At 36.4% G+C, this 27,202-nt stretch overlaps 1 protein-coding gene across 2 annotated transcripts in view; it reads left to right on the top strand.

Moving 5' to 3' along the window:
- Positions 1 to 4,475: 4,475 nt before the first annotated feature.
- LOC150078227 (golgin subfamily A member 7) overlaps positions 4,476 to 27,202 on the top strand; it is a 59,817-nt gene continuing 37,090 nt past the window's right edge. Inside the window, exons 1-2 of one of the 2 annotated variants that reach the window (XM_090385406.1) lie at positions 4,476 to 4,570; positions 25,476 to 25,617. In XM_090385406.1, the coding sequence (XP_090241532.1) occupies positions 25,564 to 25,617 (54 nt within the window). In that variant the 5' untranslated portion in view covers positions 4,476 to 4,570; positions 25,476 to 25,563. The remainder of the gene's footprint in view (positions 4,571 to 25,475; positions 25,618 to 27,202) is intronic. The other variant, XM_090385407.1, reaches the window with a different exon arrangement.

The following is a 27,202-nucleotide window of genomic DNA, read 5'->3' as shown; positions in this document are numbered from 1 at the left end:
TATGAAGTTCTCTGAGCAGTGCAGACGAGCTGCAAGAGTAGCTCATGGTGTCTTGTCAATGATATACAGGAATTTTTCTAGCAGGGATAAGGAGGTGATTATTGCCTTGTATAAGGCAATGGTTAGGCCACATCTTGAGTACTGTATACAGGTCTGGAGGCCTCATTTTAAGAAGGATGTAGATATGCTGGAACGGGTACAGAGAAGGGCAACAAGATTAGTGAATGGAACAAAGGGTTGCTCTTACGAAGAAAGGCTTAAGTTTTGCAAATTACAGAGTCTGGAGACTAGGCACCGGCGAGGTTATCTGATAGAGGTGTATAAGGCTTTGAATGGTTTGAGCATGCTCAATGCAAATGGGATTCTTCATCTTGCTCAGAATAATCACCTCAGAGGGCATAAATTCAAATTGAGGAAGGACGGATGTCGGACAGATGTGCGGAAATTTGCCTTTGGCCAGCGGGTGGTTGGTTGGTGGAACCGACGTCCATCACTTGTTGTTGAAGTTGATAGCCTAAACAAATTTAAAGCTCAACTGGACAGGTATTTTGAACGAACGGAGGGGTGAAATTCGAGTGGTGTGTGTGTTTTTTTTTTTTTTTTGGCGATGCTGAATAAGCTTGCTTTCTTGCATCATATGCCTCTACTAATGCTAATGCTAATGATTAGGGAAAATTCATTAATCAAACAAATTAATGCCAGGCATCATTTTGGTTCGTAGTAAATCACTGAAGTATGTGAAATGGCATCGTTTTTGTTACATCTCATATTGTGTATGCCTTCACAACGCGTTGCCCTGGTATTGACCTACCTCGAATTCGCAAAGCTTTTCCAATGGAGAAGACTAATATTACTAATTCTCGGCAGATATCCGCCGAGAATAAGTAATATTGGTAAGAATAACAAAAACGATGCCATTTCACCTAATTTGGCGTTTTAATACGTAATAAAATGATTCTATGCACTAACTTGTCGATTACCAAATGTTTATACTGTTTAATATTTTTTATTTTGAAATAAAGAATTTCTATATTTAAAAAACCTATTAAGTGGGAAAACGTCATTATAATACACCACATATTCTTTATCACGTACTTTTTATGCGTGAAGCGTTTTATCCGAGAAACTTCTAACGCGGGAAAATTATTCATTGCCATATATGTAATATCATTCGAGTTCAAATTCAAATTCAAATTATTATATTAGAACCACCTGTAATCTCTTACATATACCCATATATGTATTCTGTCTGTAAATTGCGTGTGTTCTCTTGTCGATTTGCCTGTTTTGCTGGACGACAAAGCTCCAGTTTCTTGGGGAAAAACCTTGCTATCTAACCCTGAGAGCGAGTAATTCAGCAACGGTGTGAAAAAAGGTCCACTAAAGTTCCTTGCGCCATCGACGGGACGCGAAGCCGAGCCTTTTCCAGCCGGTGTGGGGAGGACGGTGAGGATACCAGTGTAGTACACGAACAGACGACTACACTGCAATATACAGAGTTCATAATGGGAATTTAGAAACCAAACATGTTATACATAAAAATTCCGTTAAACAAGCAATTAGAAATCCATATTAATGGAATTTCTTATTACATTTGTAAAATTTAGTAATTGTAGGAGCTCACATCTGGTGAATATGGGCTTGGCACACCAATGTCTGAGCAGGATATCATAATTCTTCTCTTAGTGATTTCCGTCTACTCTCTCTCTCTCTCTCTGCAGCACATGGCTAATAATAATAATAATAATAATAATAATAATAATAATAATAATAATAATAATATATGGATGTGCGTAAATAATCTTATAGCAAAAATTCCACCTTGTTACATCCGTGCATATAGGACATTTCTTGGGGTTACCTTCATTTAATACATAAACCCATATTTGTGTCTGTAAATTGTGTGTGTTCTCTGGTCGATTTGCCGGTTTTGTAAGACGAAAAAACCCCAGTTTCTGGGGGGAAAATCCATTACTATCTATTCCTGAGGCTGACAAACTCAGCCACGGAGTGAAAAAAAAGAAAAACCACTAAAGTTCCCTGTGTTATCATCGGGAATTGAACCCGAGCCGTTTCCACCTGGTGTGCGAGGACGGTGATGCTACCACTGTGCTACCCCCACCCCCACAGACTTCTTTGACGTAGAGAAAATTATTCAATGTTATTATTATTTATTTCCCGTTTTTTGAGTCTCCTTTGAAGGGGCTGAAGTGCCGCATTCACTAACCTGGGTAATAGTAGTAGTAGTATTAATAGTGGCATGTGATGCAAGAAAGCAAGCGTATGAGCTTATACAACATCAGTCTACAAAAAAAAAAAAAAAAAAAAAATCACATAACCATTCCCTCTAAATGTTTGTCCAGTGCCTCCTTAAATTTATTTAACCTATCAACTTCCACAACGACAGATGGAAGTTTGTTCCAGCAATGACCACCCGCTGGCTCGGCAAATTTCCGCACATCTATTCTACATCTGTCTTTCCTCAATTAGAATTTATGCCCCCTTAGGTTCGTAATCTAAACAAGTGGAAGAATCTCATCAGAATTCAGCGTACTCAACCCATTCAAGGCCTTATATAACTCAATCAGATCACCTTGCAGGTGCCTAGTCTCCATCCGCTGCAATTTGCAGAATTTAAGCCTCTGTTGCTAAGAGGATCCCTTCATTTCCCCTCACCAATCTTGTTGCCCTTCTCTGTACACGCTCAAGCAAATTTACATCCTTCCTAAAATGAGGCCTTCAGACCTGTACGCAGTACTCAAGGTGTAGCCTGACCATTGCGTTATACAGAGGGACAATCACCTTTTCCCTGCTAGCAAAATTCCTATATATCATTGACAAAACCCCATGACGTGCCCTGGCAGCCTGTCGGCATTGCTCAGAAAACTTCATATCTGACTGCACAATTACTCCCAGGTCTTTTTCATTTTCTACCACCTTAAGCATAGTACCACACAGTTGATACGTTTCTCTGGGGTTACTTCTACCCATATGCAGTACTTTGCATTTGTCAATGTTAGACTTCAGTTGCCACTTCTCAGCCCATCTTTCCAAAGTTTCTAGATCCTTTTGCAGTAGCACACTGCCATTACTGTCATTAACAACCCTGCCAACCTTTGTATCATCTGTAAACTTTTACAATAAGCCTGATGTATCTTCATCAATATCCTTGATAAATATACAAAACAACAGTGGACCCAACACCGAACCCTGTGGGACTCCACTAATAACATTAGTCCACGGACAGCAGCACCCATTGATCAACACCCTCTGTCTTCTCCCCTTCAACCATCCTTTTTTCCACTGTAGCAACTTACCCTTAATACCATTCTGCTCCAATTTGTACACTAGTCTTCCATGCTCAACAGTGTCAGAAGCCTTCCTGAAATCCAAGTATATGATATAAAAATTACTTTTTGCATCCACACTTTGTAACCACATCATAATATCCAATCAAATTTGTTAGACAGGACTTTCCCTTAACAAACCCATGCTGTGTCTGAATTATTGCTGCTGTCTTGTCTAGATGATCTTGCAATGCATCTTTAACCAGTGACTCCGTTATTTTACACGGAACAGAAGTTATACTAACTGGTCTGTAATTACAGACCAGTTTTGTTTAACTTTAAAAGGCTACGCTGTTTTATGTGACTACCACGCACTCGAAGTCATCTTTCCGTTGGCTTCACCGGCCATGTTTCAGCAGTACCCGCATTATAAGAGTATTGAATAGGTAACTTGTTATATTTTCCTCCTTATGCACATAATGAAAGTTACCTCAAAGATTCTGTGGAAAGGGCCCTGTGTAAAGATAGCCTTAGTACAATCCTGTTATCGTCATGGAACGCATATTGAGCAAAGACCACCATTTGGTTTGTCGGGGTGCCGTGTATCTGCTTTCACACAGAGAAAATTCATTCTTCTATTCTTTTTTTTTTTTTTTTTTGTTTCGTTTTGATCGATTGAGTCTCTTTGGAAAAGTTGAAGTTCCGCAATCACCTCTCTTTGGGACCTGTATTCGTTTAATAGGGGTCATTGCTTTGCATAACGTCATTGAACTGTTTAGAAACTGTCTGAGGCTATCAAGAGTATGATGCTTATCGTCTGTGAATTGTGTGTAGTATAGGGGTATACTTTTGTGAATCATAGTTTCATGCGTACTGGATGAAAAATAAGAGTCTCAGGAGTGAAAAGCATGTGATCCACGTACGAGACTAACAGTTATACGGTTTTTTTAAATTGCGGATTAAAAAGAAAAGAAAAGACCTTCGAAATTTCCTTTAAAAGAAGCATATGTGACTATCTGTAAGAATGGAATCCAGGCTCTTTCTGTAATATGTGAATTCAGATCGCCATACCTTCGAAACTTGTATTGCTGTTTTTTTTTATTTTTTATTTATTGTAAATAAATAAATAAAACTGTGGTACGAAGCAGCACTTTGCCGTTTACTGTTATAATTGTCAAGGCCGCCTCTCGGAAAATCATTGGGTCTTTGCATCGAAATAGTGTATTAACTTTCGTGCTCATCATCCTTCATATAGATTTAAAGGTAAAATGGCGGCTAGTCAAGTAAGTTAACAGCATTGTAATTTATTTTTTCCAATTTTTTCACGTTCTTTAATATTTTTCTGTGATTTATTAAATGTTATGAAACTGCTAATGAGGTTGACAAAACGATGTAAGGAAATCCTTTATAATGCACGGAGTTTTTTTACTTCGTTTCCTAATAAAATATATTTTTTGGACCCGCCTTTAACTATTGAATGTTTAGACTTAATAGAGCGTCTTGGCCTTTGTTGTGTTATATATTGTGAATTTTTGGACAGTCAGCTGGAAATATTGTCATACTCTGTTTCTATAGGCAAGTGCTATTAAATAGATGTCATTTGTTTTAAAATTTTATATATAAGTTTGAAAGTGTAGCTCCCTCCCCCGTTTTTATTTACACACACGGTTTGATAAATATCGTCTTTTTATCGCAGGTTGGTAATGGTAGCTGATTGGAAAAGAAGTATAATGCTCGTGAACTATATCCTTTCGCTCTTGAATACGCACATATAATATTTCATCCTTTAGTAATGCAGAATTGAAGTCAAACACTAACTAGGCAGAGTGCATATATTACCACGTAGATATACCAAAGTTGGCTAATGGATCCTGGGGATAGTTCACATTCATTAAAAAATAATCATTTCGTGTCTGTTGTATGTGTGGCGTCCTTGGCGACGTTGATCAAATTATTGGTATGGGATTCTTTTTGCAATCAAAAGTATAGAAACATGCCTGGATGTTGTTTTCACCAGCAGTTCTTGGGAATACCCCATATTTACCTTTTGCCAGTGAAAGTACATGACATCACATACATTCACTTGAAAACATGCTCATGAAGTTATACACATTTCACTGTAATGCATATAGTACAACCCTGAATAGAGATGAGGGGTGCATGACAAGGATGACAACTGAATATGATGGTCTGTAACTTGATATAACAGAACATATAATGAAAGGTTAAAAACTTGCAGTGTTAGATAAGTACAGCAGTTGCAAAAAATATGTGCACAGCTATATGAACTTTTAATCTGACAGTGGTATTGTAGAGCCTGACAGGTCTTGCTGAAAAATATTTATTACTTGCAAGTCACTGGTTTGGAATTACAGTGGAATCTTGTTAATACAAAGTTCAAAGGACCTAAATTTTCACATTTTGTAATAACAAGGTTTGTAGTAACGAGGTCCCCCAAAAGTGTCAAAATTTTACCGTTATTTATTTTATTATTTTTTTTGGTACATACTGGATATATAAGAATAATAATAAATAATAATAATGTCAAAAATAAAATAAAAAAAAAAGCCTTGTCTAACAGTACAGTAATAGGAATAACATTTTTTAAAGATTTTATTTTATTTGTATGATAAACTAAGAGAAAAGTAATATTAACGGAAATGAAAATATTGTACAGTATATATTTTGGTATATACAATATTTTAGTATCTCAGTAAAAAGAATTGCAATCTTAATATAAAAGGAGACATACAAACCATTAACTTTTTAATAAATTAATCTAATTTAAAGAAAGAATCCAATTTTGTTTGCACGGTTTTTGTCCTATATGCATCTTTAACTACAGCACAGATGTTATCAAATGCAATAGTTGTTTCTTTATCAATGTTACTGCATGCCAACACATTCTCTATGTTCAATGCATTTTAGGCATCTTTTTTAGATGGCAGTGTGCGTGCTTCTTCACTTTTGCTGTCGCTGGTAACAAAAACAGCATCGTTTTGATTTGGTACCCAGCAGCTCTTCTGGTGCAACTTCATCATCCACCTTCACAAACTTTTCAAATTCGCCAACAAAATTCATATGCTCCTTCAAATTCCTCCATTCCTCAGCCTCCAAAGCCACTCTTTCTGAAGCAGTTGATTATTACACTTGATATAATACTTTCCCAAGCAATAACAAGATTACGGATAGCATCTAAGACATTCCAATTTGGCTGCAAATTGTTCCCTCCTATGTTGCAGATCAAGTACCTTATCAGGCAGGCTCTATATGCTCTCTTGAGGTTATAAATAATGCCTTGATCCAGTTGTTGCTTAAACTGGTGGTATTGGGGGTAAAAACAACAGCTGTATATTTGTCAACTTAAGTGTCTCGGCAGAATGTGCTGTACAACGGTATAGAATCATCAAAATGTTCCTTTTTTCTGAAGCCATTCTTCTGTCCAATTTTGATAACCAAGACTGAAAAATTTTGACCGTAAGCCAAGCACTTCTATTGGCCTCATAATCACAGGGAAGTTGTTTAACAGCTTTAAAACATCTTGGCTTGGAAAACTTACCAATCACAAGTGGGCGTAGTTTTGTACTGCCATCTGAATTGCAGCATAACAGAACAGTGAGTCTTTGTTTACTTAATTTTCCACAATGACAAGACTCTCCTCGAACAGTAAATGTTTTGTTTGGCACCAAATTATAAAATAAACCTGTCTCGTCAAGATTAAAAATATCCTTTGTCTCATATTTTTTAAGTATGGACCGTACAGAACAGTCTGCCTTTTCTTTGTCGACTAATCCAGACTCACTGCAAACGTTTTGCAAAACCAAATCTTTGGAGCCAGCCACTGCTGCATTTGAAGTCACTAATCCCATGTTGCTGAGATAATTTGCCTTTTTTTGCGAAATCGGACCTGATATTAGCAAATTAGATGCATGCATTTGTTGGTACCCCTCAAAGTTTTGTTTCAAACTCCTCGTGTTTTGCACCATGAATTAATTTCCTGTTTTTCATCTCCAGTGTCATGTACTTCTTCAAGTCTTTTCCGGTTTTTCAGTATTGTAGATAAAGTAGATAAAGGGATGTTGTATTCCTTTGCAATGTTCGTTTTGCTTCTTTCCATCCTATCAGATTCTTGTTTAATTTCCAGGCTTAATTCTGCCAGTCTATGTTTTGTCACCATAACACTGCTAGATAAGATTTAATATGAACAAATTTTAAATTAATTTAAAGACAAGTTCCAAAAAGCTCAGATAAAATGGCACAAAAAATAGATTGCTGTATACAATAGCAAAAGCCTCTTTGAACTGGGGTAACAATTGCAACTGACCTTATTCCCATGGAGAGTGAGGGAGTGCATGTAAACAACTTAGAAAAACTTTTTATTCTTTTGTTAATTTAACAACTCATCCTTCAGAAAGATGTTTTTCAGAGTGCATTTGACGTTGTAGCTACCATAAACTGCTTTTGTTTACACAAAACTAATTTCTAACAAGTCAATGCTGTCCTTCGGGAAGTAGGGAACCACATGGCCGGGGGCAATAATCGGATCGCTCTGCCAAGATTTGTATTAAACATACAGAATGACAATGTTTATTTTTCAAGGGATGAAAAAGAACTTTGTAATACATATTAAGCAAATTTTGTAATAAACGAATATATTTACATAGAAAAGCCTATCCTTTCGCAGGGGAATGGTATGTGCTTCTATATAAACGAGTACTTTGTATAAACCAAGTTTGTATTAACGAGATTTTACTGTAGTGGTTTTTATTTAATAGTGCCTTTAGTTTGGTATGGACTTTTTTTTTTTTTTTTTTGTCTGTTTATATTGCGGCACCCTGAGAGGATAGGCCATATTTACTTTACTCCACTGTGGCTGGCTAAGTATGAAACATTGCATGTTATCACATTAGTAAGTCTACTATCAAAACTTCTGAAAGATTACTATATTGGATAATTACATTTTACAATGCTACAAAAAGGAGAGTGGATTAACACATTTGGAGGAGTCATCATGGACCAGCATATAGTATTTTAGTTGATATCATACATAAGTTTTTAATTCTTTAACTGTCTTGGTTCACTCGGGTAATATGTCTTACTAATGGTGCACTTGCAGATCATAATATGCAAAGAAGACTTCATGATCACTCTAACAGATGAGCACATGAAATAATTGTCACAATAACTTTGGGTAAAAGTAGATGTTTAATTTCGTGTTATTTTCATGGTTTATAATATTAATTTTAATATTATAATTAATAATAACTTTATTTTTTCTTAATTTGTAAATGTTGGTTTTGTTTTGTTGGAATAATGCTGAAATTTTGTTCAGTGACTGCTTCTACTAACTTAAATTTGGCAAAGATTAATAGTTTAATGTTTCTATTTTATGCTACCAACATTTTTGTAAAATTAAAAAATTTTCTTTAGAATTAGAATATTTTTAGTGGACAAAAATACATCCACAAAATTCTGAATTATTAAAAAAAGGTAAAAAATTAATATGCATTGCAGTCTACTGGTTAAGCATTAGTACACTCCAAGCACATGTATTGTTTTTTGAAGGCCTGTCAGGATTACATGATACTACCCATGTAACATACTACTACTGCTGAGTTAATAATGCTGTGTATGTTACTGTTTTATTTTAGTTTATTTATAGTTCATTTGCCATATGTATTCAAAATCCTACTGGAAAAAGATATCTAAAAATAATTTAATATTTAAATAAATATATTTGTCTATAATGAAATAATTGAATTTAAAAATTTATTATTATATTATACTAAAATAGGCAGCACTCATTCACTAAATGTGTGCAGATTTCATAAGTATAGGAGTATCTGTATCATTCGATACTTTTTCAGCAACTGATGCCACACACACACACACACAAAAAAAAAAATGCTTATTTATGGTGACTAATCAAATGCCTGCTGGTAAAACTAAATTCCCAATCCATTAACAAAAAAAGTAAAAATTTGCAAAAATTTTAAATTCCAAATTTAACCACATTGCCAATATTTTTTTGTGAAGAAGGAAAAACTTATGACTGGTGAGACGGAGGAGTCAAAACTACTTTAAACAAATGCAGTCTGTCATTAGATGCTAATGAGAAAACAATGCTCTAGTTGTATCCAAAATGACTGTGAATTGGAACAGGAAGCTCATGATATAGAAAAAGTTTTATTTGATACTTTATTTTTAAATAATTCAATACCATGAAGATACTAGTATGTTTCTTTCTCTATCACTTCGCTGTGTGATTTACTGAAATCACACAGTCAAGATTTTGACTACTGAAGAATTCTCTGAACTTGAAAACTAAAGAATGCATGACAAGGTTGCAGAAATGTGAATGAATGCAGAAATGCCTCAAAAATTAAAATTAATAACAACCAAAGATATGCCAGAAGCTTTTATTCATTTAGAAGTTGCAGTGGCCATCTTTGCTCAGAAAGATGGAGACAAAGTGGAGCAATACAGGTAATAGCATCATTAAAAGCATGAATATCACCAGCTCTTTTTCAAAGATAAGGGTATGTAAATTTAAACAATCTCAACCTCCTGCACACCTGCAACAGAAGAATCTTGTTTGTATGTGACCTGCTAAGATTAATGAAAACGTGTTAGAAGGGATAAAAGGATATCAAAATATTTTGATCAGTCTTGATGATGAGAAAGGACCAGGTCCTGATGGCATTCCTCCACTTGTTCTCAAAGCCTCTGCCCCTGAGCTTGCTCCTGTTTTGTGTTGCCCTTTTACACTTTATTATTCCACTGGTGTTTTTCTTTCAGCTTTGAAATTTGCTGATATTCAGCCAGTTTCTAAAAAGGGTGACAAATACATCCATCCAATTATCATTCTATTGCACTTAGCTCTATTCTTTCTGAAGTAATGGAGAGATCCATTAACACATTTGCTGACCTTTATATTTGTGAGGGTCCTTTCTCTTGAAGCTTTTATAGCACATCTCTAGATGATGTGATTGATACTAAACAAAATCACAGCCATAATGCAATAGCCCATGGTTCAGTAGTGTGTCAGTATTGCTTAGTTGCTCATTTCATGTGCCTTTCCTTTTAAAGCACTCTTGAGATGTTGGAAGAAGTAGGTGCTGCTTTTTAGTAAATGGATTTCATCGGTGAAAAATCGTCACCCAAGTAATGCCGTCATCTGCTCTTTATAGTGTTCTAACATCAACGGATGCATTTGAACAAGATTCAGAATTCACATCACTTGAATAGAATTCTATTTCAGTATCAGATATCATATTATAAAGAGCTGATTGTGTCATCAACTTCAATACACTGTCTATCTCTGGTTCTTTTATGTCTCGATGTCCCTAGCTATAGATTATAACTTTTAACCAAAATGCTATCAATAGACTCACACTAAGGATGATGTTTTGTTTTTCATAAATTAAAAGTTAAAATTCAGCAAGCATGGTCTTGAAACAAAATTTACGTTTTCTTCTTGTGACATATACTAAACTAGATAAAACTTTAACATAAGCAAAATAACATACGAAACTGTCACCGAAGTATACAGCTTTTATAGTGCATCTCTAAACCATGTGATTGACACTATGCAAAATCACAGCTGTAATGCAATAGCCCATTGTTTAATAATGTGTCAATATTGCTTAGTTCATTTTATGTGTATTAAGGCACAAAAAAATTGCAGTTCATTTGACAGACTTGCAATTCAACAGTGGATGCGTTAACTGCCAACTCCTAAACTATCTCAAAATACCTGCCATCTGATGAATGATCACCAGTATGGATTCTGTCAGTGTCAATCCACTGGTGGTATATTGGCCTATGTTACCCCATCTGTGGACAAATTTAATGGAAAAGTTTGGTGAAATTCAAGCAGTTGTTCTTGACATTTCTAAGACTATGTTGTGTTTGAAAAAAGTCTTCTGAACACGCTTCCATCTGATAGATTGCTGACTGGCTTTTGCAATTATATATTTAGTTTTCTCTCATTGCTCTTTTCAAGTGATGGTAGCTGGCTCTGTATGGTTTTTTTTTTTTTTTTCACCGTTGGTGTTCCACAAGGTTGTTCTTCCTGCACTCTTCTTCTTGTATATCAATGATCTTCTTTAACCGACTGGAAATCCCATCCTTTATTTTGTGGATGATAGCACATCACACTCTACCCTCCAGTATGTAGTATATGGTATATGTAATATACAAAGTAATACACAGCTTCCTTAAAGACAGAAGTCTCAGTAAGCACAAGGTTCCAGGAGTTGACACACTCTGGGAATAAAGGCTGCCCGCAGGGTTCAAACCCTGGCCCTTTCTTCTGAATGTTGTTCTGGCTGAGTTTCTGGCCTTGGATCTGGGCCCGGTGGAAAGCCTAGCTTTTGCGGATGACATTGATTATCCTTGTAAAAGGTAACATACGAATGGTTGTAGAGCAAGGATCAAATGCTGCCCTCATGCAACTGCAGGAGTCAGCAGAAATGCACATGCTCAGAATATCACCTGAAAAAACTAATCCATACTTTTGAAAGGAAACCTAAGGAGACCCCCTCAAATTAAAATTAATGGATAAACCAAACCATAAAAATGATATCAGAATTAAAATATCTAAGGGGTTGTTTTTGACTCAAAATTAACTTTTAACCCCCATTTGGCATACTTGGCAAAAACAAGCGAGAAACTATGTGGGCATGATTGCCAGGATAAGTTGGGCTGAATGGGGCCTTAAAAGAAGGACCCTGGCAATCATATACCAAGCAGTGTTCTTGCCTGCCATCATTTATGGAGCTGGTGTGTGGTTCACCCACTCGGCCATAGTAAGAAACAAGAATAAATTAGAATCAATACAGAGGAATATACTTCTCACTATTACCAGAGCATGCTGTACTGTAAGTACACTTGCACTGCAGATGCTGGCTGGCACTCTCTCACTTTACTTGGAAGTAGCCAAAAGAGGCTTATATTATAAACTCATGAAGGGCATACTCACAGAATTTCTGAGGATAGCACTTGACACAGCCAATAACATCAAGGCTGAGAGAAAGAAAATAGCCACAAAGCTCCTTGAGCAATGGCAATCAAATTAGGAGAAGGAAACCAGAGGTGTTGTTACCAAAAGGTTTCTGTCACAGGTGGCAATGTTTAGTCCAAAGCCACCAAAGTGTTACCCCTGGACTTTTTTATAATCTTCTTATTGACTGATCATGGCTCCCTAAAGACAAAACTAACTTTCTTAGGGTTGACTGATAAATCAAATTGTACCTGTGTGGCGAGAGTAAAGACTGGGGACACATTCTTTATTCATGTACAATCTATGAAATTCCGAGAACTAATTTCAGTTAATAGCTGAAATTAGCTTCCTTCCAAGGGGACAGAGACTCAAGTATTTGAAATCAGACGAAACATGCAGAGACAGGCTCTACAGCCTTCCCCACAGCCAACCAATAATCTCATGCCAAAGTGCCCATGTCTCCTACCAAGCCCAGATGATAACATTTTAATCTAACAGGGTAGCTGTAACCACCACCCTGAAAGATACCCAGATTGGACATAACTGAATGACTGGGTTACCTCAAGGATTAAACTTCCATGAGTGACCTTGTGGCCTACACTAACTTGCTGAGCAAATATAGGGGGGGGGGGAAGCCAAGGAAGCAACTCGACTGAATAATATTAGTAAGCTTATTGCAAAGGAACGCAATGTAGAATGAAAAAAGGATGTATGGAATGAATGAGTGCAGTGGCGGATCCAGAAAAAAATGATAGGAGGGGCACCATTTGTGATGGGGGGGCACAAAATAATGCACAGAACAAAACAAATACGACACTCAAACTTGATGTGACTGGCAGACATAGGCATACAGCTAAAGCCTGAATTATTTTGAAGTAAACATTAGGCACAACCAAACTGCGTGATGCCTCAAACTAGAATGGCGATCACATCAGCTATTTTCAGCTGACTCAGTTGAAAATAGCCGATGTGATTGCCATTCTATTTTCAGCTATTTTGCTCGCCTACGGCTCAGCTCTTTTCAGCAGACTCGGTTGAAAATAGTTGAGCCACAATGCAAAAATAGATAAAATCCTAATGAAAAAAAAAATATATTTTTTTTTTTTGTAGCTAAAGGGAATTTAAATGATTGGTGTATATTCTCCAAAAAATAACAGGAGGGCAATGCCCTGGTGCCCCTACCCTGAATCCGCTACTGAATGAGTGCGAAAGAATTGTGAAAGTGCTGGGCACTGCATGAATGTGATAGAGTGAAATTAAAATTGTGGGTGAAAGATAAAGAATATGAAAATACATGGTTAAATATACTGTGCTGCCACTTTATTAGGTACACCTCTGCTGTACACACAAAGGGTTAGTCCTGCAACGTTGCAAGTCACATGACCCCAGTTGTAGATATAAATGCAGCAGAACAACCTTTCCAGTTAAGCATACAAACCATAGCAAGAATGGGGAAAAGGAGTGATCTAACGGACTTCAAACGTGGCATGGTAGTAGGTTTCAAGACATGCTGGACAAAGCATCTCTGAAACAGCAGTTCCTGAACCCTTCGCACACCACAGTTTCAAGGGTGTATCGAGAATGGTGCAACGAACAGAAAGCATCCTCTCAGCGGCACTCCTGTGGAAGAAAATCGCTTGTTGACGAGAGAGGTCAGAGGAGGATGGCTAGAATTGTGCAAGCAAACAGACGGACCACAATGTCGCACATCACATCACATCAGAATACAACCTTGGTGCGCAGAACAAAATATCGCAACGGACCACTAGTTGCACTTTGTTGTGAATGGGCTACAACAGCCACATCGCGTACCTTTGTTCTCAGTGAAGAACAAGAGAGCATGCCTTCTGCGGGCATAGCAACACCAGCTCTGAACTATCGAGATTTCGAAAACAGTTGCTTGGTCTGACAAGTTGAAGTTCCTGTTGATGGAAGCCTCAGAATTTGTCGAAAACAACACGAAACCATGGACCCATCATGTTTGATGACTACTATGCAAGGTGGTGGGGGCAATGTTATGGTGTGGGGAATGCTTTCTTGGCACACATTGGGTTCATTGATACCCATAGATCCACGTCTGAATGCCACATCATTGCTGACCAATTACATCCGTTCATGTTGACAGTTTATCCTCAGTCAGATGGTTACTTCCAGCAGGATAATGTGCTGGTGTACAAAGCCCGAATCACTACGGAATGGTTCCTGGAACATGACAATGACTTTTCCTTGCTGCAGTGGCCTGCTCAATCCGCAGATCTCAATCCTATTGAACACATTTGGGATGAGCTGGAAAGGGCTGTTCGCTGCAGGCCTACACCTCCATTGAATCTCAAGGAACTGCATGACACACTCATGTCTGCATGGTACTCCGTTCCTGCACAACGTTTTCAGCATCTTGTTCAATCCATGCCTAGATGAATTCAGGCTGTTTTGAAGGCTAAAGGAGGCTCAACACGCTACTAGGTAGGTGTACCTAATAAAGTGGCAGCACAGTGTATATAGTTTTAGAATATACATACTAACACTAATGAACTTAGCTACTAACAACATCAATACATCCACTGCATATCTCCCTGGCATGCAAGACATGTAGCCAGGACTGCCCCCCAACTCAATAGAAATAGGAAGTTGCAGTATCCAGAGATGCAGTGCAGAGAGAATGGAATCGAATAAGCGAAAAGAATGCTTGAAAGAATGAATGGAAGCATGGGGGTGAGAGAGACATGACACAAATTTTAATTAATACTAACTAAATTAATACTAATTAATTTGTATTAATACTAACCCTTATTTTAGCTGTTCTTAAATTTAAATTATTTTATTTAAGTTAATCATAAAGTATTTTATCTTAATTCACTACACACCATTGCATTTCCCTCCCTGGTGTGAGAAAGAGGATGGGAAAAAAAACATAATTTAGCAAACAAAAAACAAATTAATATAGCATCAAATGTAAGAAAAAGTATAAAATAAGAATAGTGTTTGTCTCTCCTACCCTTTCCCCCCAAATTGACTGGTGAGCTGGAGGACCATTTATGGCCTCATGCCCAACCAAACCGACACCACGTTGTGGCTACTTAGCTGCCATGGTGGGAAATACACTGGCCAGTAGGGCTTGACCCCTGGACAGTGCAGGACAGTCTCCAAAAAGGAACTCCAACGTAGGGACCCTCTCCCTATGATCCATCATTCCTACCACCTGTTGGAGAGGTGATGTGTAAAGTGTGAATTTTTTTTTCTTCTTTTTGCTGACATTGTATAAGCTTTCTTTCTTGCATCATTTGCCACTACTAATACTTATATATTTAGGCCATTGTTATTAATATTCTATGCAGAATAAGTTAGTCTGCTTCTTTCACCATTACTGTATTACATGCTATTATAACTTGGCCTATAATGCTATTATATTGGCGGGTAACCTGATGGGAGATCCTTAAAAATAACGTTGTGTTAGCCATTAATCTGCAGTGGTTAATGATTAAATTTGTAGCTTCCTAAATAGTCATACATATATGAACTCTAACACATAGGTTATGTAAGGGTAACTAAGAGTAAGAACAGGTGCATGTATACTTACATGTACACCAATGCTTAGGAGTATAGTAAATAAATTTGATGAATTTGAGGTACTGGTGAAGACATCAAAGGTGGATACCGTTGGGATATCAGAGAAGTGGTGTCACACAGAGATAAGGAATTCAGAATTGGAATTTGGGGAGTACAATGTCTACAGAAAGGATAAACATGATAGAAGGGGAAGAGGGGTAATTCTGTTAGTTAAGAAACACAAAATCTAAGGAAGTGCATCCAGTTGACATGGGTAGACAGTGTAGTGTTGAGTCAGTTTGGTATGATGTGAGCACTGAGAAAGGAAAAATGGAAGTGGGTGTGTGTTATAGGCCTAATGACTGATGAGTATGATTAACAACTGTACATAGAAATAGTGGGCCAGTAAATCAGATTGTCTTATAATCGGGGATTTTAACTTCCCAGATATAGACTGGAACTTGTAGCAAGATTTTTTTTTGTGAATTTATTGGATGACTATTTTCTGCAGCAGCATGTTCGAGAGGCAACCAGAGGGAGTAATACTCTTGATCTGGTTACCAGCAGTGATTCTTCATGCATTAAGAATCTGCAGATAAAGGAACCACTAGGTGGTAGTGATCACAGTACTGATGTGAGACTTACCCAAAGGTGTAACACCATCAGGGGTAAGAGGAAGGGTTTTTGCTTTTGTAAAGGTGACTACAGTGGTAATCAACTCAGATAGTTTTTAAATTCTATACAGTGGGATCAACTGATGATGTTACCAACGGTAAATTCTAAATGGGAAGCTTTGAAGGAAGTAATCTTGGAAGCTACTAGGCTTTTCATTCCAAGTAAGAAATACCGTTCAAGGTTTAATCCTAAATGGATGTCAGATGAATAAATGTGGATTGTGACAGAGGAGAAAATGCATGGGATGAATAGAAATTATCAGGCGACGTAGAAGCCTATGGCAGATATATGATAGTCTGTAATCAAGTCACAAAGGAGGTTAGGCAGGTGAAGGCAGATTACAAGAAATCTTTGGCAAAGGATGCAAAGAAAAACAGCAAAGACTTCTTTACTTATGTAAGCTCTAGAAGGAAGGGGATGAATCAGATTGGTCCTCTTGATATCGATGGTTCGATTATCGAGGATTCTGCTCAGGTAGCTGACAAACTGAATGAATATTTTCCATCTACATTCACACGAGGAATTCTGTACAGAAGTGGACGCCAGAAGCTTATCAAACTCATAACAAGGTGTTGAATGAATGAGTACAGAGAAGGGCAAAGAGATTAGTGATAGGAACAAAGAGTTGTTACCAAGATGAGCTTAAGTTCTGAAAATTTCATCATCTGGAGACTAGGCTCTTGCGAGATGATCTGATTGAGGTGTATAAGGCCTTGAATGGTTTTAGCAAGCTCAATTCTAATGGGGTTTTTCTTCTTGCTCAGATTCTGCACCTAAGGGGGCATAAATTCTAATTGAGGAAAGACAGTTGTAGAATAGATGTGTGGAAATTTGCATTTAGCCAGCAGGTGGTTGATTGCTTGAACAAGCTTCCATCTTTCTTTTACAAATTTCCATCTTCCATTTTAAATGGAAGCTTGAATAAGCTTCCATTTAAAATGGAAGATTCATTTCATCATTTTAGGGATTGGAGTGTCACAAAATTTGAAAGCCCCTACTGTAATACAGTACGTTAATTACATAACTCAATAGATAGCTACATTCTTTTAAAAGGATTTTTTTTAAAATTACAATACGTAACTATTAGAAATGTAATATTTCTAATAAAGTTAATCAAAACTCGGTTAGAAATACGACATGTATCAGTATTTGGCAAAATGCTTATGGTTAATTTGGAGATTGTCTGCAAACCTTTGCTATGTTTTATTGTCTGCAAACTTCTGCTATGTTTTTGATATGTACAGTATTTCATTTTGGAAAATAGTTTATCACATTTATGGGTACTTCCAAACCAGGATATTTTGAGTATCATTGATGGGGAATGGTACTGAGAGATACGGACCTACTCTCAGTGGTTAATAATTTCATATTCTCAGAAGTTAATGCTTCTTTGCAGAATATGAAACATAGTAAAAGTGGCTGTGAGCAGGTTCTGAGCCATTGGTTGCCTATTCCTGGTCTACCATAGCATCCATTAGAGGTTTCTGATTGAAAATTTGAAATCTAGTCAATAATATTATACAGATTATAAAAGTAAATTATCATATTCATAAACACTAGCTATTTAAAAAAAATACTCTAATTCCATAAGATGAACGACTGTGTGGAATATTTTCCGCCAGAATATTTAATAGCTTATATGTTAGATAACTTATATCTTTTAGTTACTAATTCTGTTCTATTGACTCTGAGTAAGAAATATCCTAACACTAATGATTATTTATTAACATAGTTATTAACACAACACTAATAACACTAATAATTATTTTTTTACAAAAACTTCCCAAATCTCAGTGATTATGCCATCTGAGATTTACACCCCAATTTTAGTTGCTTATAATGCCAACACCAATATAGTTTTTTTATTTGAATATTTAATCTTTAATTGTTATATACAAATTGCGAAAGTAAATTATCATACTTAAAAACAGTATAAAAAAAAAGAAGAAACTGATAACTAATGCTATAACATAAGTAGTTAAAAAAGGCATTTTCTTATATATATATATATATATATATTAAAAAAACATTGTGCATGGTGCCCACTATGAAAAAAACATCATGCATGGTGCCCACTATTCAGGCAGGTGGTGGCACTCGCTTAATGTGGGCCATGTTTTGCTGGCAAGAAAGGTGTAGTCTGTAGAAGTGTCTTCACAGGCTGATTTGCATGTTGTGTGGGCAGAATAACTTATGGGGAAAAGCCTATACCTTCTGCCTGAGATTGGTTAACTACAGCCCCGAATGAAGAGTACTTCAGAAATTCCTCCAGCTGTCAATAAGAATCCAGCCTAGACCTCATTAGATGAGTAGCAGATTGCAATGTATCAAGCCAACTAGGCTTCCATGGAGGGCAACAAAGGATGATATGGAATCCTAGGAGACAAAGGTTATTGTCTCAACAGGGTATGTTTTTTTTAATGGTAAGTAAACCATGTTTGAAAAATCATATGGTAGCTGCCAGTTCAGGATCACACTGGATGGAATGCTGGGGTGTTAGTGCTAATTTGTTTTCTGCATGCAGAGCTTTTGTTTTTTCAGCTATTCTAGGGGAGAGGAGGTGATGATAATGTCAGAGGAGCTGATGTAGGAAAGAGGGCAGAATAGAAAGAACAGGGGAGGAAGACTGATTGGAAAGGGCAAATGGCAGGACCTCTAGGTAGATGAAAGAAGTCTATCTGCTGGGAGAGAAACAGTGATCCTCCCCTGTTTCTATTTATGTTAGTGGGTCTGAAAGGAATCTTGCTGGTTTTAATGAAGTCTTTGCTTCTAGTGTTTGTGCTACTAAAATTTTGGGGGCTTTTATTTGGAAACTGTGGTCTTTGGAAATGCTCTGGAATGCCATAACACTAAATATTAGATTGCCAAGTATGTTGTCTGCATGCTCCTCTGAGCTTTGAATTTCCTGCAGGATTGGTCTACATAGTTCTTGCTGCATTGGCAGGTAACCTTATTAACCATGTTCCTCCCTGTTTTACATTGCTGGGGTGGGGTGGGAGAAACTGAAACATTGTTTGAGCTCCTGTTATCTTGGAAACCAGACATTGACTTTATACTGGGTGATTCAAAATAAAAAACCAATGTATACTCCCCACCATGACATGGAAGTGAAACTTGGGCACTCACCAAAAGAATGGAAGAAAAGCTGAGAACTACACAGTGAAGAATGGAATGAATTATATTAGGAATCAGACTGTTAGATAAGAAGAGAAACACATGGATTAGACAGCAAACTCAAGAAAAGGATATTCTTATCAAAACTAAAGAACTAAAATGGTCTCGGGCTGGACACATAGCTTGAAGACATGATGACAGGTGGACTAAGAAAATAACAGAATGGTACCCCTGCAGTGGATTGAAAATGATTGATGATTCAAAATTTGTGCAACCTAAAATGAAAGCTGATTTCTCTCATTTTGTTCATTGTCCAAATCTTACAAAACCACATCAGACTTAATCATACAGTACCTTTGTTCAAAATATTATGTAAACATCAAAGCTGAATTTCAAGAAAATCTGGATTCGCCAGTAAAAACAATAAATCAACAGATGACATTTTTGCAAAATTGGTAGCATTTGTAACAAAAAAAAAAAGAACTTGAATGCCCTTCACTGCTAAACAAAAAAAAAAAAAAAAAAAATGTTAATCAACATTTATTTCTGTTCCCCAAAAATCTTTGAAAAGATACATTACAATCAAGTAGATTTATTGATATGAATAAAATTGACATTTTGGACTGTTTTCTTCATTGATAAAGCTTGGTTTTAATGAGTGATTTTATTTGGTTTTCACCCTGCCCATTCTGAGTTGGGTAAGAAATTCATCTAGGCTGGCCAACAAATATAAAGTCAAGGACCAGTTTAAGTTCAAATTAGGTATAAACATTTAATTTGTTAATATTCTCTGACTGTTGACTGTTTTACATCTTATCTCTCATACATGTTTTAGATTTTATATTCTTTCTCCCAGGCACTCCATAATTCAGTAGCTAGTTGGTCATATAATGTATACCAAGAGTACTTTATTTAGTATGGTGTCATTTTATTTTTAATGAAATGCTTTATCAGAACATATATTGAAGTTGTTCGCTATACCCATGGGAACCAATGAAAAACGAACTTTGGGTAAAATAATGCTTTTTTTTTTTTTTTTTATGAAAACCCCAAACACAAAAGGTATCAAAACCTATAGTACTTAGTACCGTGCATGGGTTGAAAGAGAAGTATGGGGGGGGGTGCTGGAAACTTTGCTCTAGAGACTAAACATGGGTTTCACCACACTAGACTTAAAATTTAAAGCAACATTATTCAATGCATGGTGTTGTCATCGTTTGGCAACTGTAAAACTAAACAGCTTCTATGTAAAGGGTAAATGAAGGTGGTGCATAGAGAACGTGTTCATAGTGGAACATTACAAATGTTTGCGGATTTGTCTGTTAGACATACCCCAAACAAGGGTTGGGGTATGCCTAACAGACTAATTAGTATGCCTAAATGATCAACCCACATATGTGGGTTGATCATTCACACACTACTAACACTTCTGCTGATTTATTGGATAACTGTTTTCTACAGTAGTATTGTTAGAGTTTAATTCGAGGGGCTTACATCTTGTGAATATGGGCTTGGCACACCCAGGGTCCTGAGCTGGATATCATCATCATTCTTCTCTTTCTTGGTGATTCCTTTCTACTTCTGACTCTTGCTCTCTCTCTATTGCAGGGTAATGGTGCCTCCGTAGTCAGGTGGGCAGGAGCAGCAGTGTGTAGCACACGCTTCTTGATTAGACCGGGGTTCGAGCCCATGCCCACCAAATGCGGAGGATGCGGAAAGGTCAGGGAATGACCACCGCATATCCCCGGAGCAATATGGCCTTAGTTGCTAATGCTCCTAAAAACCAAAGTAACAATTTCAGGGTAACTTGGGAATTTTTTTTGGCTGGTGCAGCATGAGCAAGCCTCAGGCTTCCTTGCACCATATGGCTAATAATAATAGAGAGGAAACAAGAGAGAGCAGTACTCTTGATATGGTTATTAGCAGTGATTCTTCATGCATTAAGAATCTGCAGATAAAAGAAGTACTAAGTGGCAGTGATCAGTGTATTGATGTAGAATTTACTTAAAGATGTACCTACCATCAAGAGTAAAGGGAAGGATTTTTGCTTTAACAGTTTTGAAATTCTGTACAGTGGGACCAACTAATAATGTTACAACAATTCTAATGGGATGGTTGAGTGGGAGAAGACAGAGAATGGTTATCAGCGGATGCTGCTTTTCATGGAATAATATTATTAGTGGAGTCCCACAGAGTTTGGTGCTATAGCCCATTGTTGTTTTCTGTATTTATTAATGATATTGATGAGGGTATGCTAGGCTTAGTGTCTAAGTTTGCATATGATACAAATATTGGAGAGTGGTTAATGACAGTAATGAAAGTATGCTGCTGCAATGAGATAGAAATATTAGCAGATGGACTGAGAAATGGCAGTGGAAGTGTAACATTGACAAATGAAAGGTACTGCATAGGGATAGCAGTTATTCCAAAGTAACTTATCAGCTGTGTGGTACTACACTCAGGGTAGTAGAAAATGAAAGAACCTGGGGGTAGTTGTGCATCTGATATGAAGTTCTGTGAGCAGTGCAAGTAGGCAGCCAGGCCAGCTTATGGAGTTTTGTCAATGATGTACAGGAATTATGCTAGCAGGGATAAGGGATGATTATCCTATTGTATAAAGCAATGGTCAGGCCACATCTTGAGTGCTGCGTACACGTTTTGGTGGCCTCATTTTAGGAAGGATGTAGAGCCGCTGTAATGGGTATAGAGAAGAGCAATGAGATTGGCGAGTGGAACAAAAGGGTCTTTAACCAAGAAAGGCATCGGTTCTGCAAATTGTAGTGTCATAGGTGCCTAGGCACTTGCTAGTTGGTCTGATTGAGGTGTTTAAGGTATTGAATGGCTTCAGCAAACTCAGTACCAATGAGATTCTGCCTCTTGTTTAGGCTGTAGTACATGAGGGGCATAAATTCAAATTGGGGAAGCATTGTTGCAGAATTGATGTGTGGAAGTTTGCCTTCAACTAATGGGTGGTTGATCATTGGAACAAGCCTTCATCTGTTGTGGAAGTGGATAGTTTGAATAATTTCAAGGAAGAACTAGACAAACTTTTGGAGGGGATGGATAGGTGAAATGAATTATTATTATTTTTTTTGGATAATGCTGTAAAAGCTTGCTTTTTTGTATCATTTGCTAGTATTAATGCTGATGCTAATAATACTATTACTGTACTTCAGAACAGTTGTTTGAAACTACTCTGGTTTTTGTATGCAATTTTGATCTTGTCAGGCACCATCAAAATCTGCGAGTGCAAGCTTGTAAATATGTTCAAGGAGATTGGAAATGTGATTGTTGTGATTTGTGTTTGTATATTGATTGTTGTGACTGAGGAACATTTAGTTGAGCAGCTTATTCATTTACTGTTTGCACTTGCATATTCATAGTTCACAGGTTGTCAGTTAAGGCAAAACCATGCCCAAATAAAGAACATTATTTGCAAAATTTCATGTCTTCAGCAGTCTTTTACTTGAAGTTATATACATTTTCATGGGTTCTCATTTCAAATCATCACTCTGTATTTTCTTTTTTGCATTTTAAATAATAGCCTTCCAAATTTCAACTCATATATGTAACTTGAAATCTGTTATCTCCCAAATGCGAACCGATTCAAATATTCTTGACTGTCCCATAATTTTGTATACATATCTATTTTGTATACTATTGCCACTGAAACAAAAATTCAATTTCAGTTTCGTTTTATAGGGTCAATAAGTTTAAGTTATTTTTAATCTTAGTTTATTAGAAGTGTGCTTTAATTTCATCCTCACAAACCGGAAATTTTGTGGACAATTTTTCAGTACTTCTTGGTGTTGTTAAAGTTAAAGAAATAGATGAAGCAATAGATGTTTTTCAGCATTAATTCTTCATTTTCAGTGTGCAAACCTACCTATTATGAAAGAAAAATGAATTTGATATATGGATAGATATATGGCCATCCTTGTTTTTTGTTGTTGGTACATGAGATCCATATGTGATTTTATATTTTTTATGCTTATTTAGTATCACAAGTAAGTTATGTACCCATAGTACAAAATGTTTCCACCTCATCCTCCACTTCTCTTGCTAATTATTTCAGTTTGCTTTGGGGTTCCTTTAACTCTTTCACAGGGAGGTGATTATCCTGTTATACAAGGCAGTGGTCAGGCCACACCTAGAGTACTGTGTACAGGTCTGGAGGCCTCATTTTAGGAAGGATGTAGAGTTGCAAGAATGAGTACAAAGAAGGGCAACAAGATTGATGAGGGGAACAAAGGGGTGCTGTTACCAAGAAAGGCTTAAGTTCTGCAAATTACATCACCTGGAGAGTAGGCACCTGCGAGGTGATCTGATAGAGGTGTATAAGGCCTTGAATGGGTTGAGCAAGCTGAATGCTGATGGGATTCTTCCTCTTGCTCAGACTAAGAACCTGAGGGGGCACAGTTTCAAATTGAGGAAAGATAGTTGTAGAATAGAGGTGTGGAAATTTGCTTTTAGCCAGCAGGTAGTTGATGTGTGGAATAGGCTTCCATCTTTTGTTGTGGAAGTAATAGCCTAAATAAATTTAAGGCTGAGCTGGAATGAATGAATGGAGGGGTGAAATGGGAGGGTTTTTTTTTTTTTTTTTTTTTGGCTGATGCTGCATAAGCTTTCATTCTTCCATCGTATGCCAATGCTAATGCTAACTCTTAAATGGGTGCAACAGAATTGCCACGTGAAGCCATGATGTATTGCTTGCAACACTCAATATTTTTGGAGAAAAGACATTGTTTAAAATGGTGCTCTTTGATTTTCTTTTTTGTGATGTTTATCGGATGATAAAATGACTTTAAAAATGATTGTCTTATCCAAAAAAAAATCTCAAATACATCAATTCCAGTGTAACAGTACTGGATGGGAGGAAAACAATAAAAAACCAGTGCTCTGTGAGGAAAATTGTACACAAGCAGGTGTGTGATTTTCATTTTGTATCACAGTTTATTTGGCTGTATGTTTTTGATTAAAAAATAATCATAAGTGCATATCAGTATTCACACTGATGCACTTCTGATGGATATTTTAATAATTAAATTTAATGTGTTGGGGCTGAACAGCATGCATTAACATACCTGCTGTCGAGTGAAGTGCAGTTTCCTGTTCTTTTTAATAATGCCTTTTATGTTGAATTTCAATAAGTTGACATAGGAGGTTTTATTGAATAATCAGTGACAACTTGTTGGGTCCTCCTCCCCCCCCCCCAGATGATTTAAAGTCGCATGCATAATTTTTCACAAAAAATTTTTTATTCATTAGGCTTTCAGTGACTAAAAATAAACAGATTTATATAATTTCTGTTGAGATTTTATGAAATTTGAATTGAGCCACCATATTGCTATTAGCTTCAAACATAGTTACTAGTCTGAAATTTGAAGTTTGCAACCGACAAATTTTAGGATGATTAAAAATAAAAGTTTAAAAAAATTGAACTTCTTGCCAGTAAGCAATTTTAATTAGTGAATTTTGAAATATTTAAGGAAGTTTACCATTTCTCAACCTTAACTGTCAAAACTTTTTTTTGCACAATTTCTTTAACGGATAAAAGTAACTTCTGTGAATTAGAGATAAGGTAGAGATATTAAAGAAAGTGGTATCATGAAAAGGAGCAACAGGAACTGCATACACAAATATTTATTTCTGTTTTGGGAGGGATAAGAATTTGGATTATAAATTCCTTTAAATTTTTTTTTTTTTTAGTTGGATGAAACAGATGGATACCTGCTGTGTTTTGGTGACATGATTAAATATTAAAATGCGTTTGTATCAGCATCTGATTTTAAGAAATTGAAATGTTTATTAAAAAAAAATAGCATGCCAATTTTTATTTCTTTCACCAGAGACACGCAACTGCGCAGTTCATCGGGAAACAACTCTGCTCTTAAGAGAGACTAAATAGGTTTATTGTGCAATATCAATAACAATAGCATGATCATTTATCAGCAAAATGGTGCAACTTCGAGTGTCTCATTAAAAGATAAGGTAAGACTGCTAATTTACTTGATTGTAGTACCTTTAAATATCCCCGATGTCGATAATTGTCATGTTTATTATAGTTCTGGAAAATGTTTTACAGAAAGCCTAAGATCTTCCAAAGTAATTCAACTCAGTTCAGTCAATCATTTATGAAAATTTGACATTTAATTTAATAAAAGTTTTGGGCACTGGAGACTGTTATCAAAATTTCTAGGCTCATCAGAATTTCCTGTTTCCTGATGCTCAAGAGATTGGCTTTTAGTTATCAATCAGTATACATCATGTCAGTTGGCTCATAGCGCGTGCACACACACATATATACACACACACACTGTTGCTCCCTGCAAAAACTTTAAAAAAACTGCAATCTGATCCACTATACAAATAGTACTAAATTCATACCAAAATCAGTTACATTATTGGTAAAAATCGAAGCTGCCTGTAGGCTATCAGAGAGAGAAGAGAGCTAGACTAGTTATTTTCTAAATAGATATTATTTTAATAATCTGTTAAATGTTTTATGTTATCATAATTTTAACACGATAATTTCCCCTTTAGATACTTTTTTTTTCTTTTTTTTTTCCTTATTCCCAAAAACAACTCATTTGAGAAAAATAAAATGAATAGGAATGCTTGATGGCTGAATGTTTATGCAAGCTATCATATAGCTACCTAAAACAGTTTGGCTTAATTCTATGTGATGATACTGAAGCATGAAGTGGCAACTTGAGTATTAGCTATTAACATATTAAATGAGGAGAATTTTCAGTGGAGATTATCGTGATGAAAAACATATACCAATTCAGTGGGAAGTCCTTTTAGCAAAAATCGCTGCAGGAAGGTTAAATGATTGAGATTGAGTAAAATGGGAATAAATTGGGGATGATGTGATAGAAAGTTTTACAGAGAATAACAAAAAAAATAGCGAGGATGTTACAAAGTGCACTAGTAAAGTAATGAAATATTATGCCAATGTTATAAAATGAGTGCTTTTTGTTATAGCGAAGAATTAATATAAAATTTTGTGTCAAGTTTGGGAAGTCTGCAAGTGAAATAATTCAGATTCAAACAGCTTATAGAGTTTGAGGTTTTTGACAGATTACAAGGTTACAAGTTTTTGACTGGTTGTTGTTGTTTGGTTTTTTTAGGAGCATTAGCAACTAAGGCCATATTGCTCTGGGGATATGCGGTGGTCATTCCCTGACCTTTCTGCATCCTCCGTATTTGGTGGTCACGGGCTCGAACCCGGGTCTTATCAAGAAGCATGTGCTATGCAATGCTGCTCCTGCTCACGTGGCTACGGAGGTGCCTTTTGACTGGTTACTAGTGTTGAAGAAGGTAGGGAAGATGCCAATGATTTTGCATGAGTTGGATTTTAAGCAACTTGCAACACTGGTGAAAATTATTAAAGGTATTGGTTCACTCAGATAGGTCAGTAACTTTATTTTTAATTGCCAAAGAGTCAAAACTAAAATGCTTATTTTGATGAAATGCTTAAGCATAAAGGAAGTGTCTGCCAAGGTGGTTGCACAAATTTTGGATCAGGAACAAAAAATACAAAGTTAATTGATTCTGATCTGTCAAGTAGAGT

The sequence above is a fragment of the Mastigoproctus giganteus genome, chromosome 11 (genome assembly GCF_048544385.1).
Source record: "Mastigoproctus giganteus isolate SK-2022 chromosome 11, ASM4854438v1, whole genome shotgun sequence".
NCBI lineage: Eukaryota > Metazoa > Arthropoda > Arachnida > Uropygi > Thelyphonidae > Mastigoproctus > Mastigoproctus giganteus.
The sequence above is the reverse complement of the archived record's forward strand: the minus strand, read 5'-3'. Positions and strand labels throughout refer to the sequence as shown.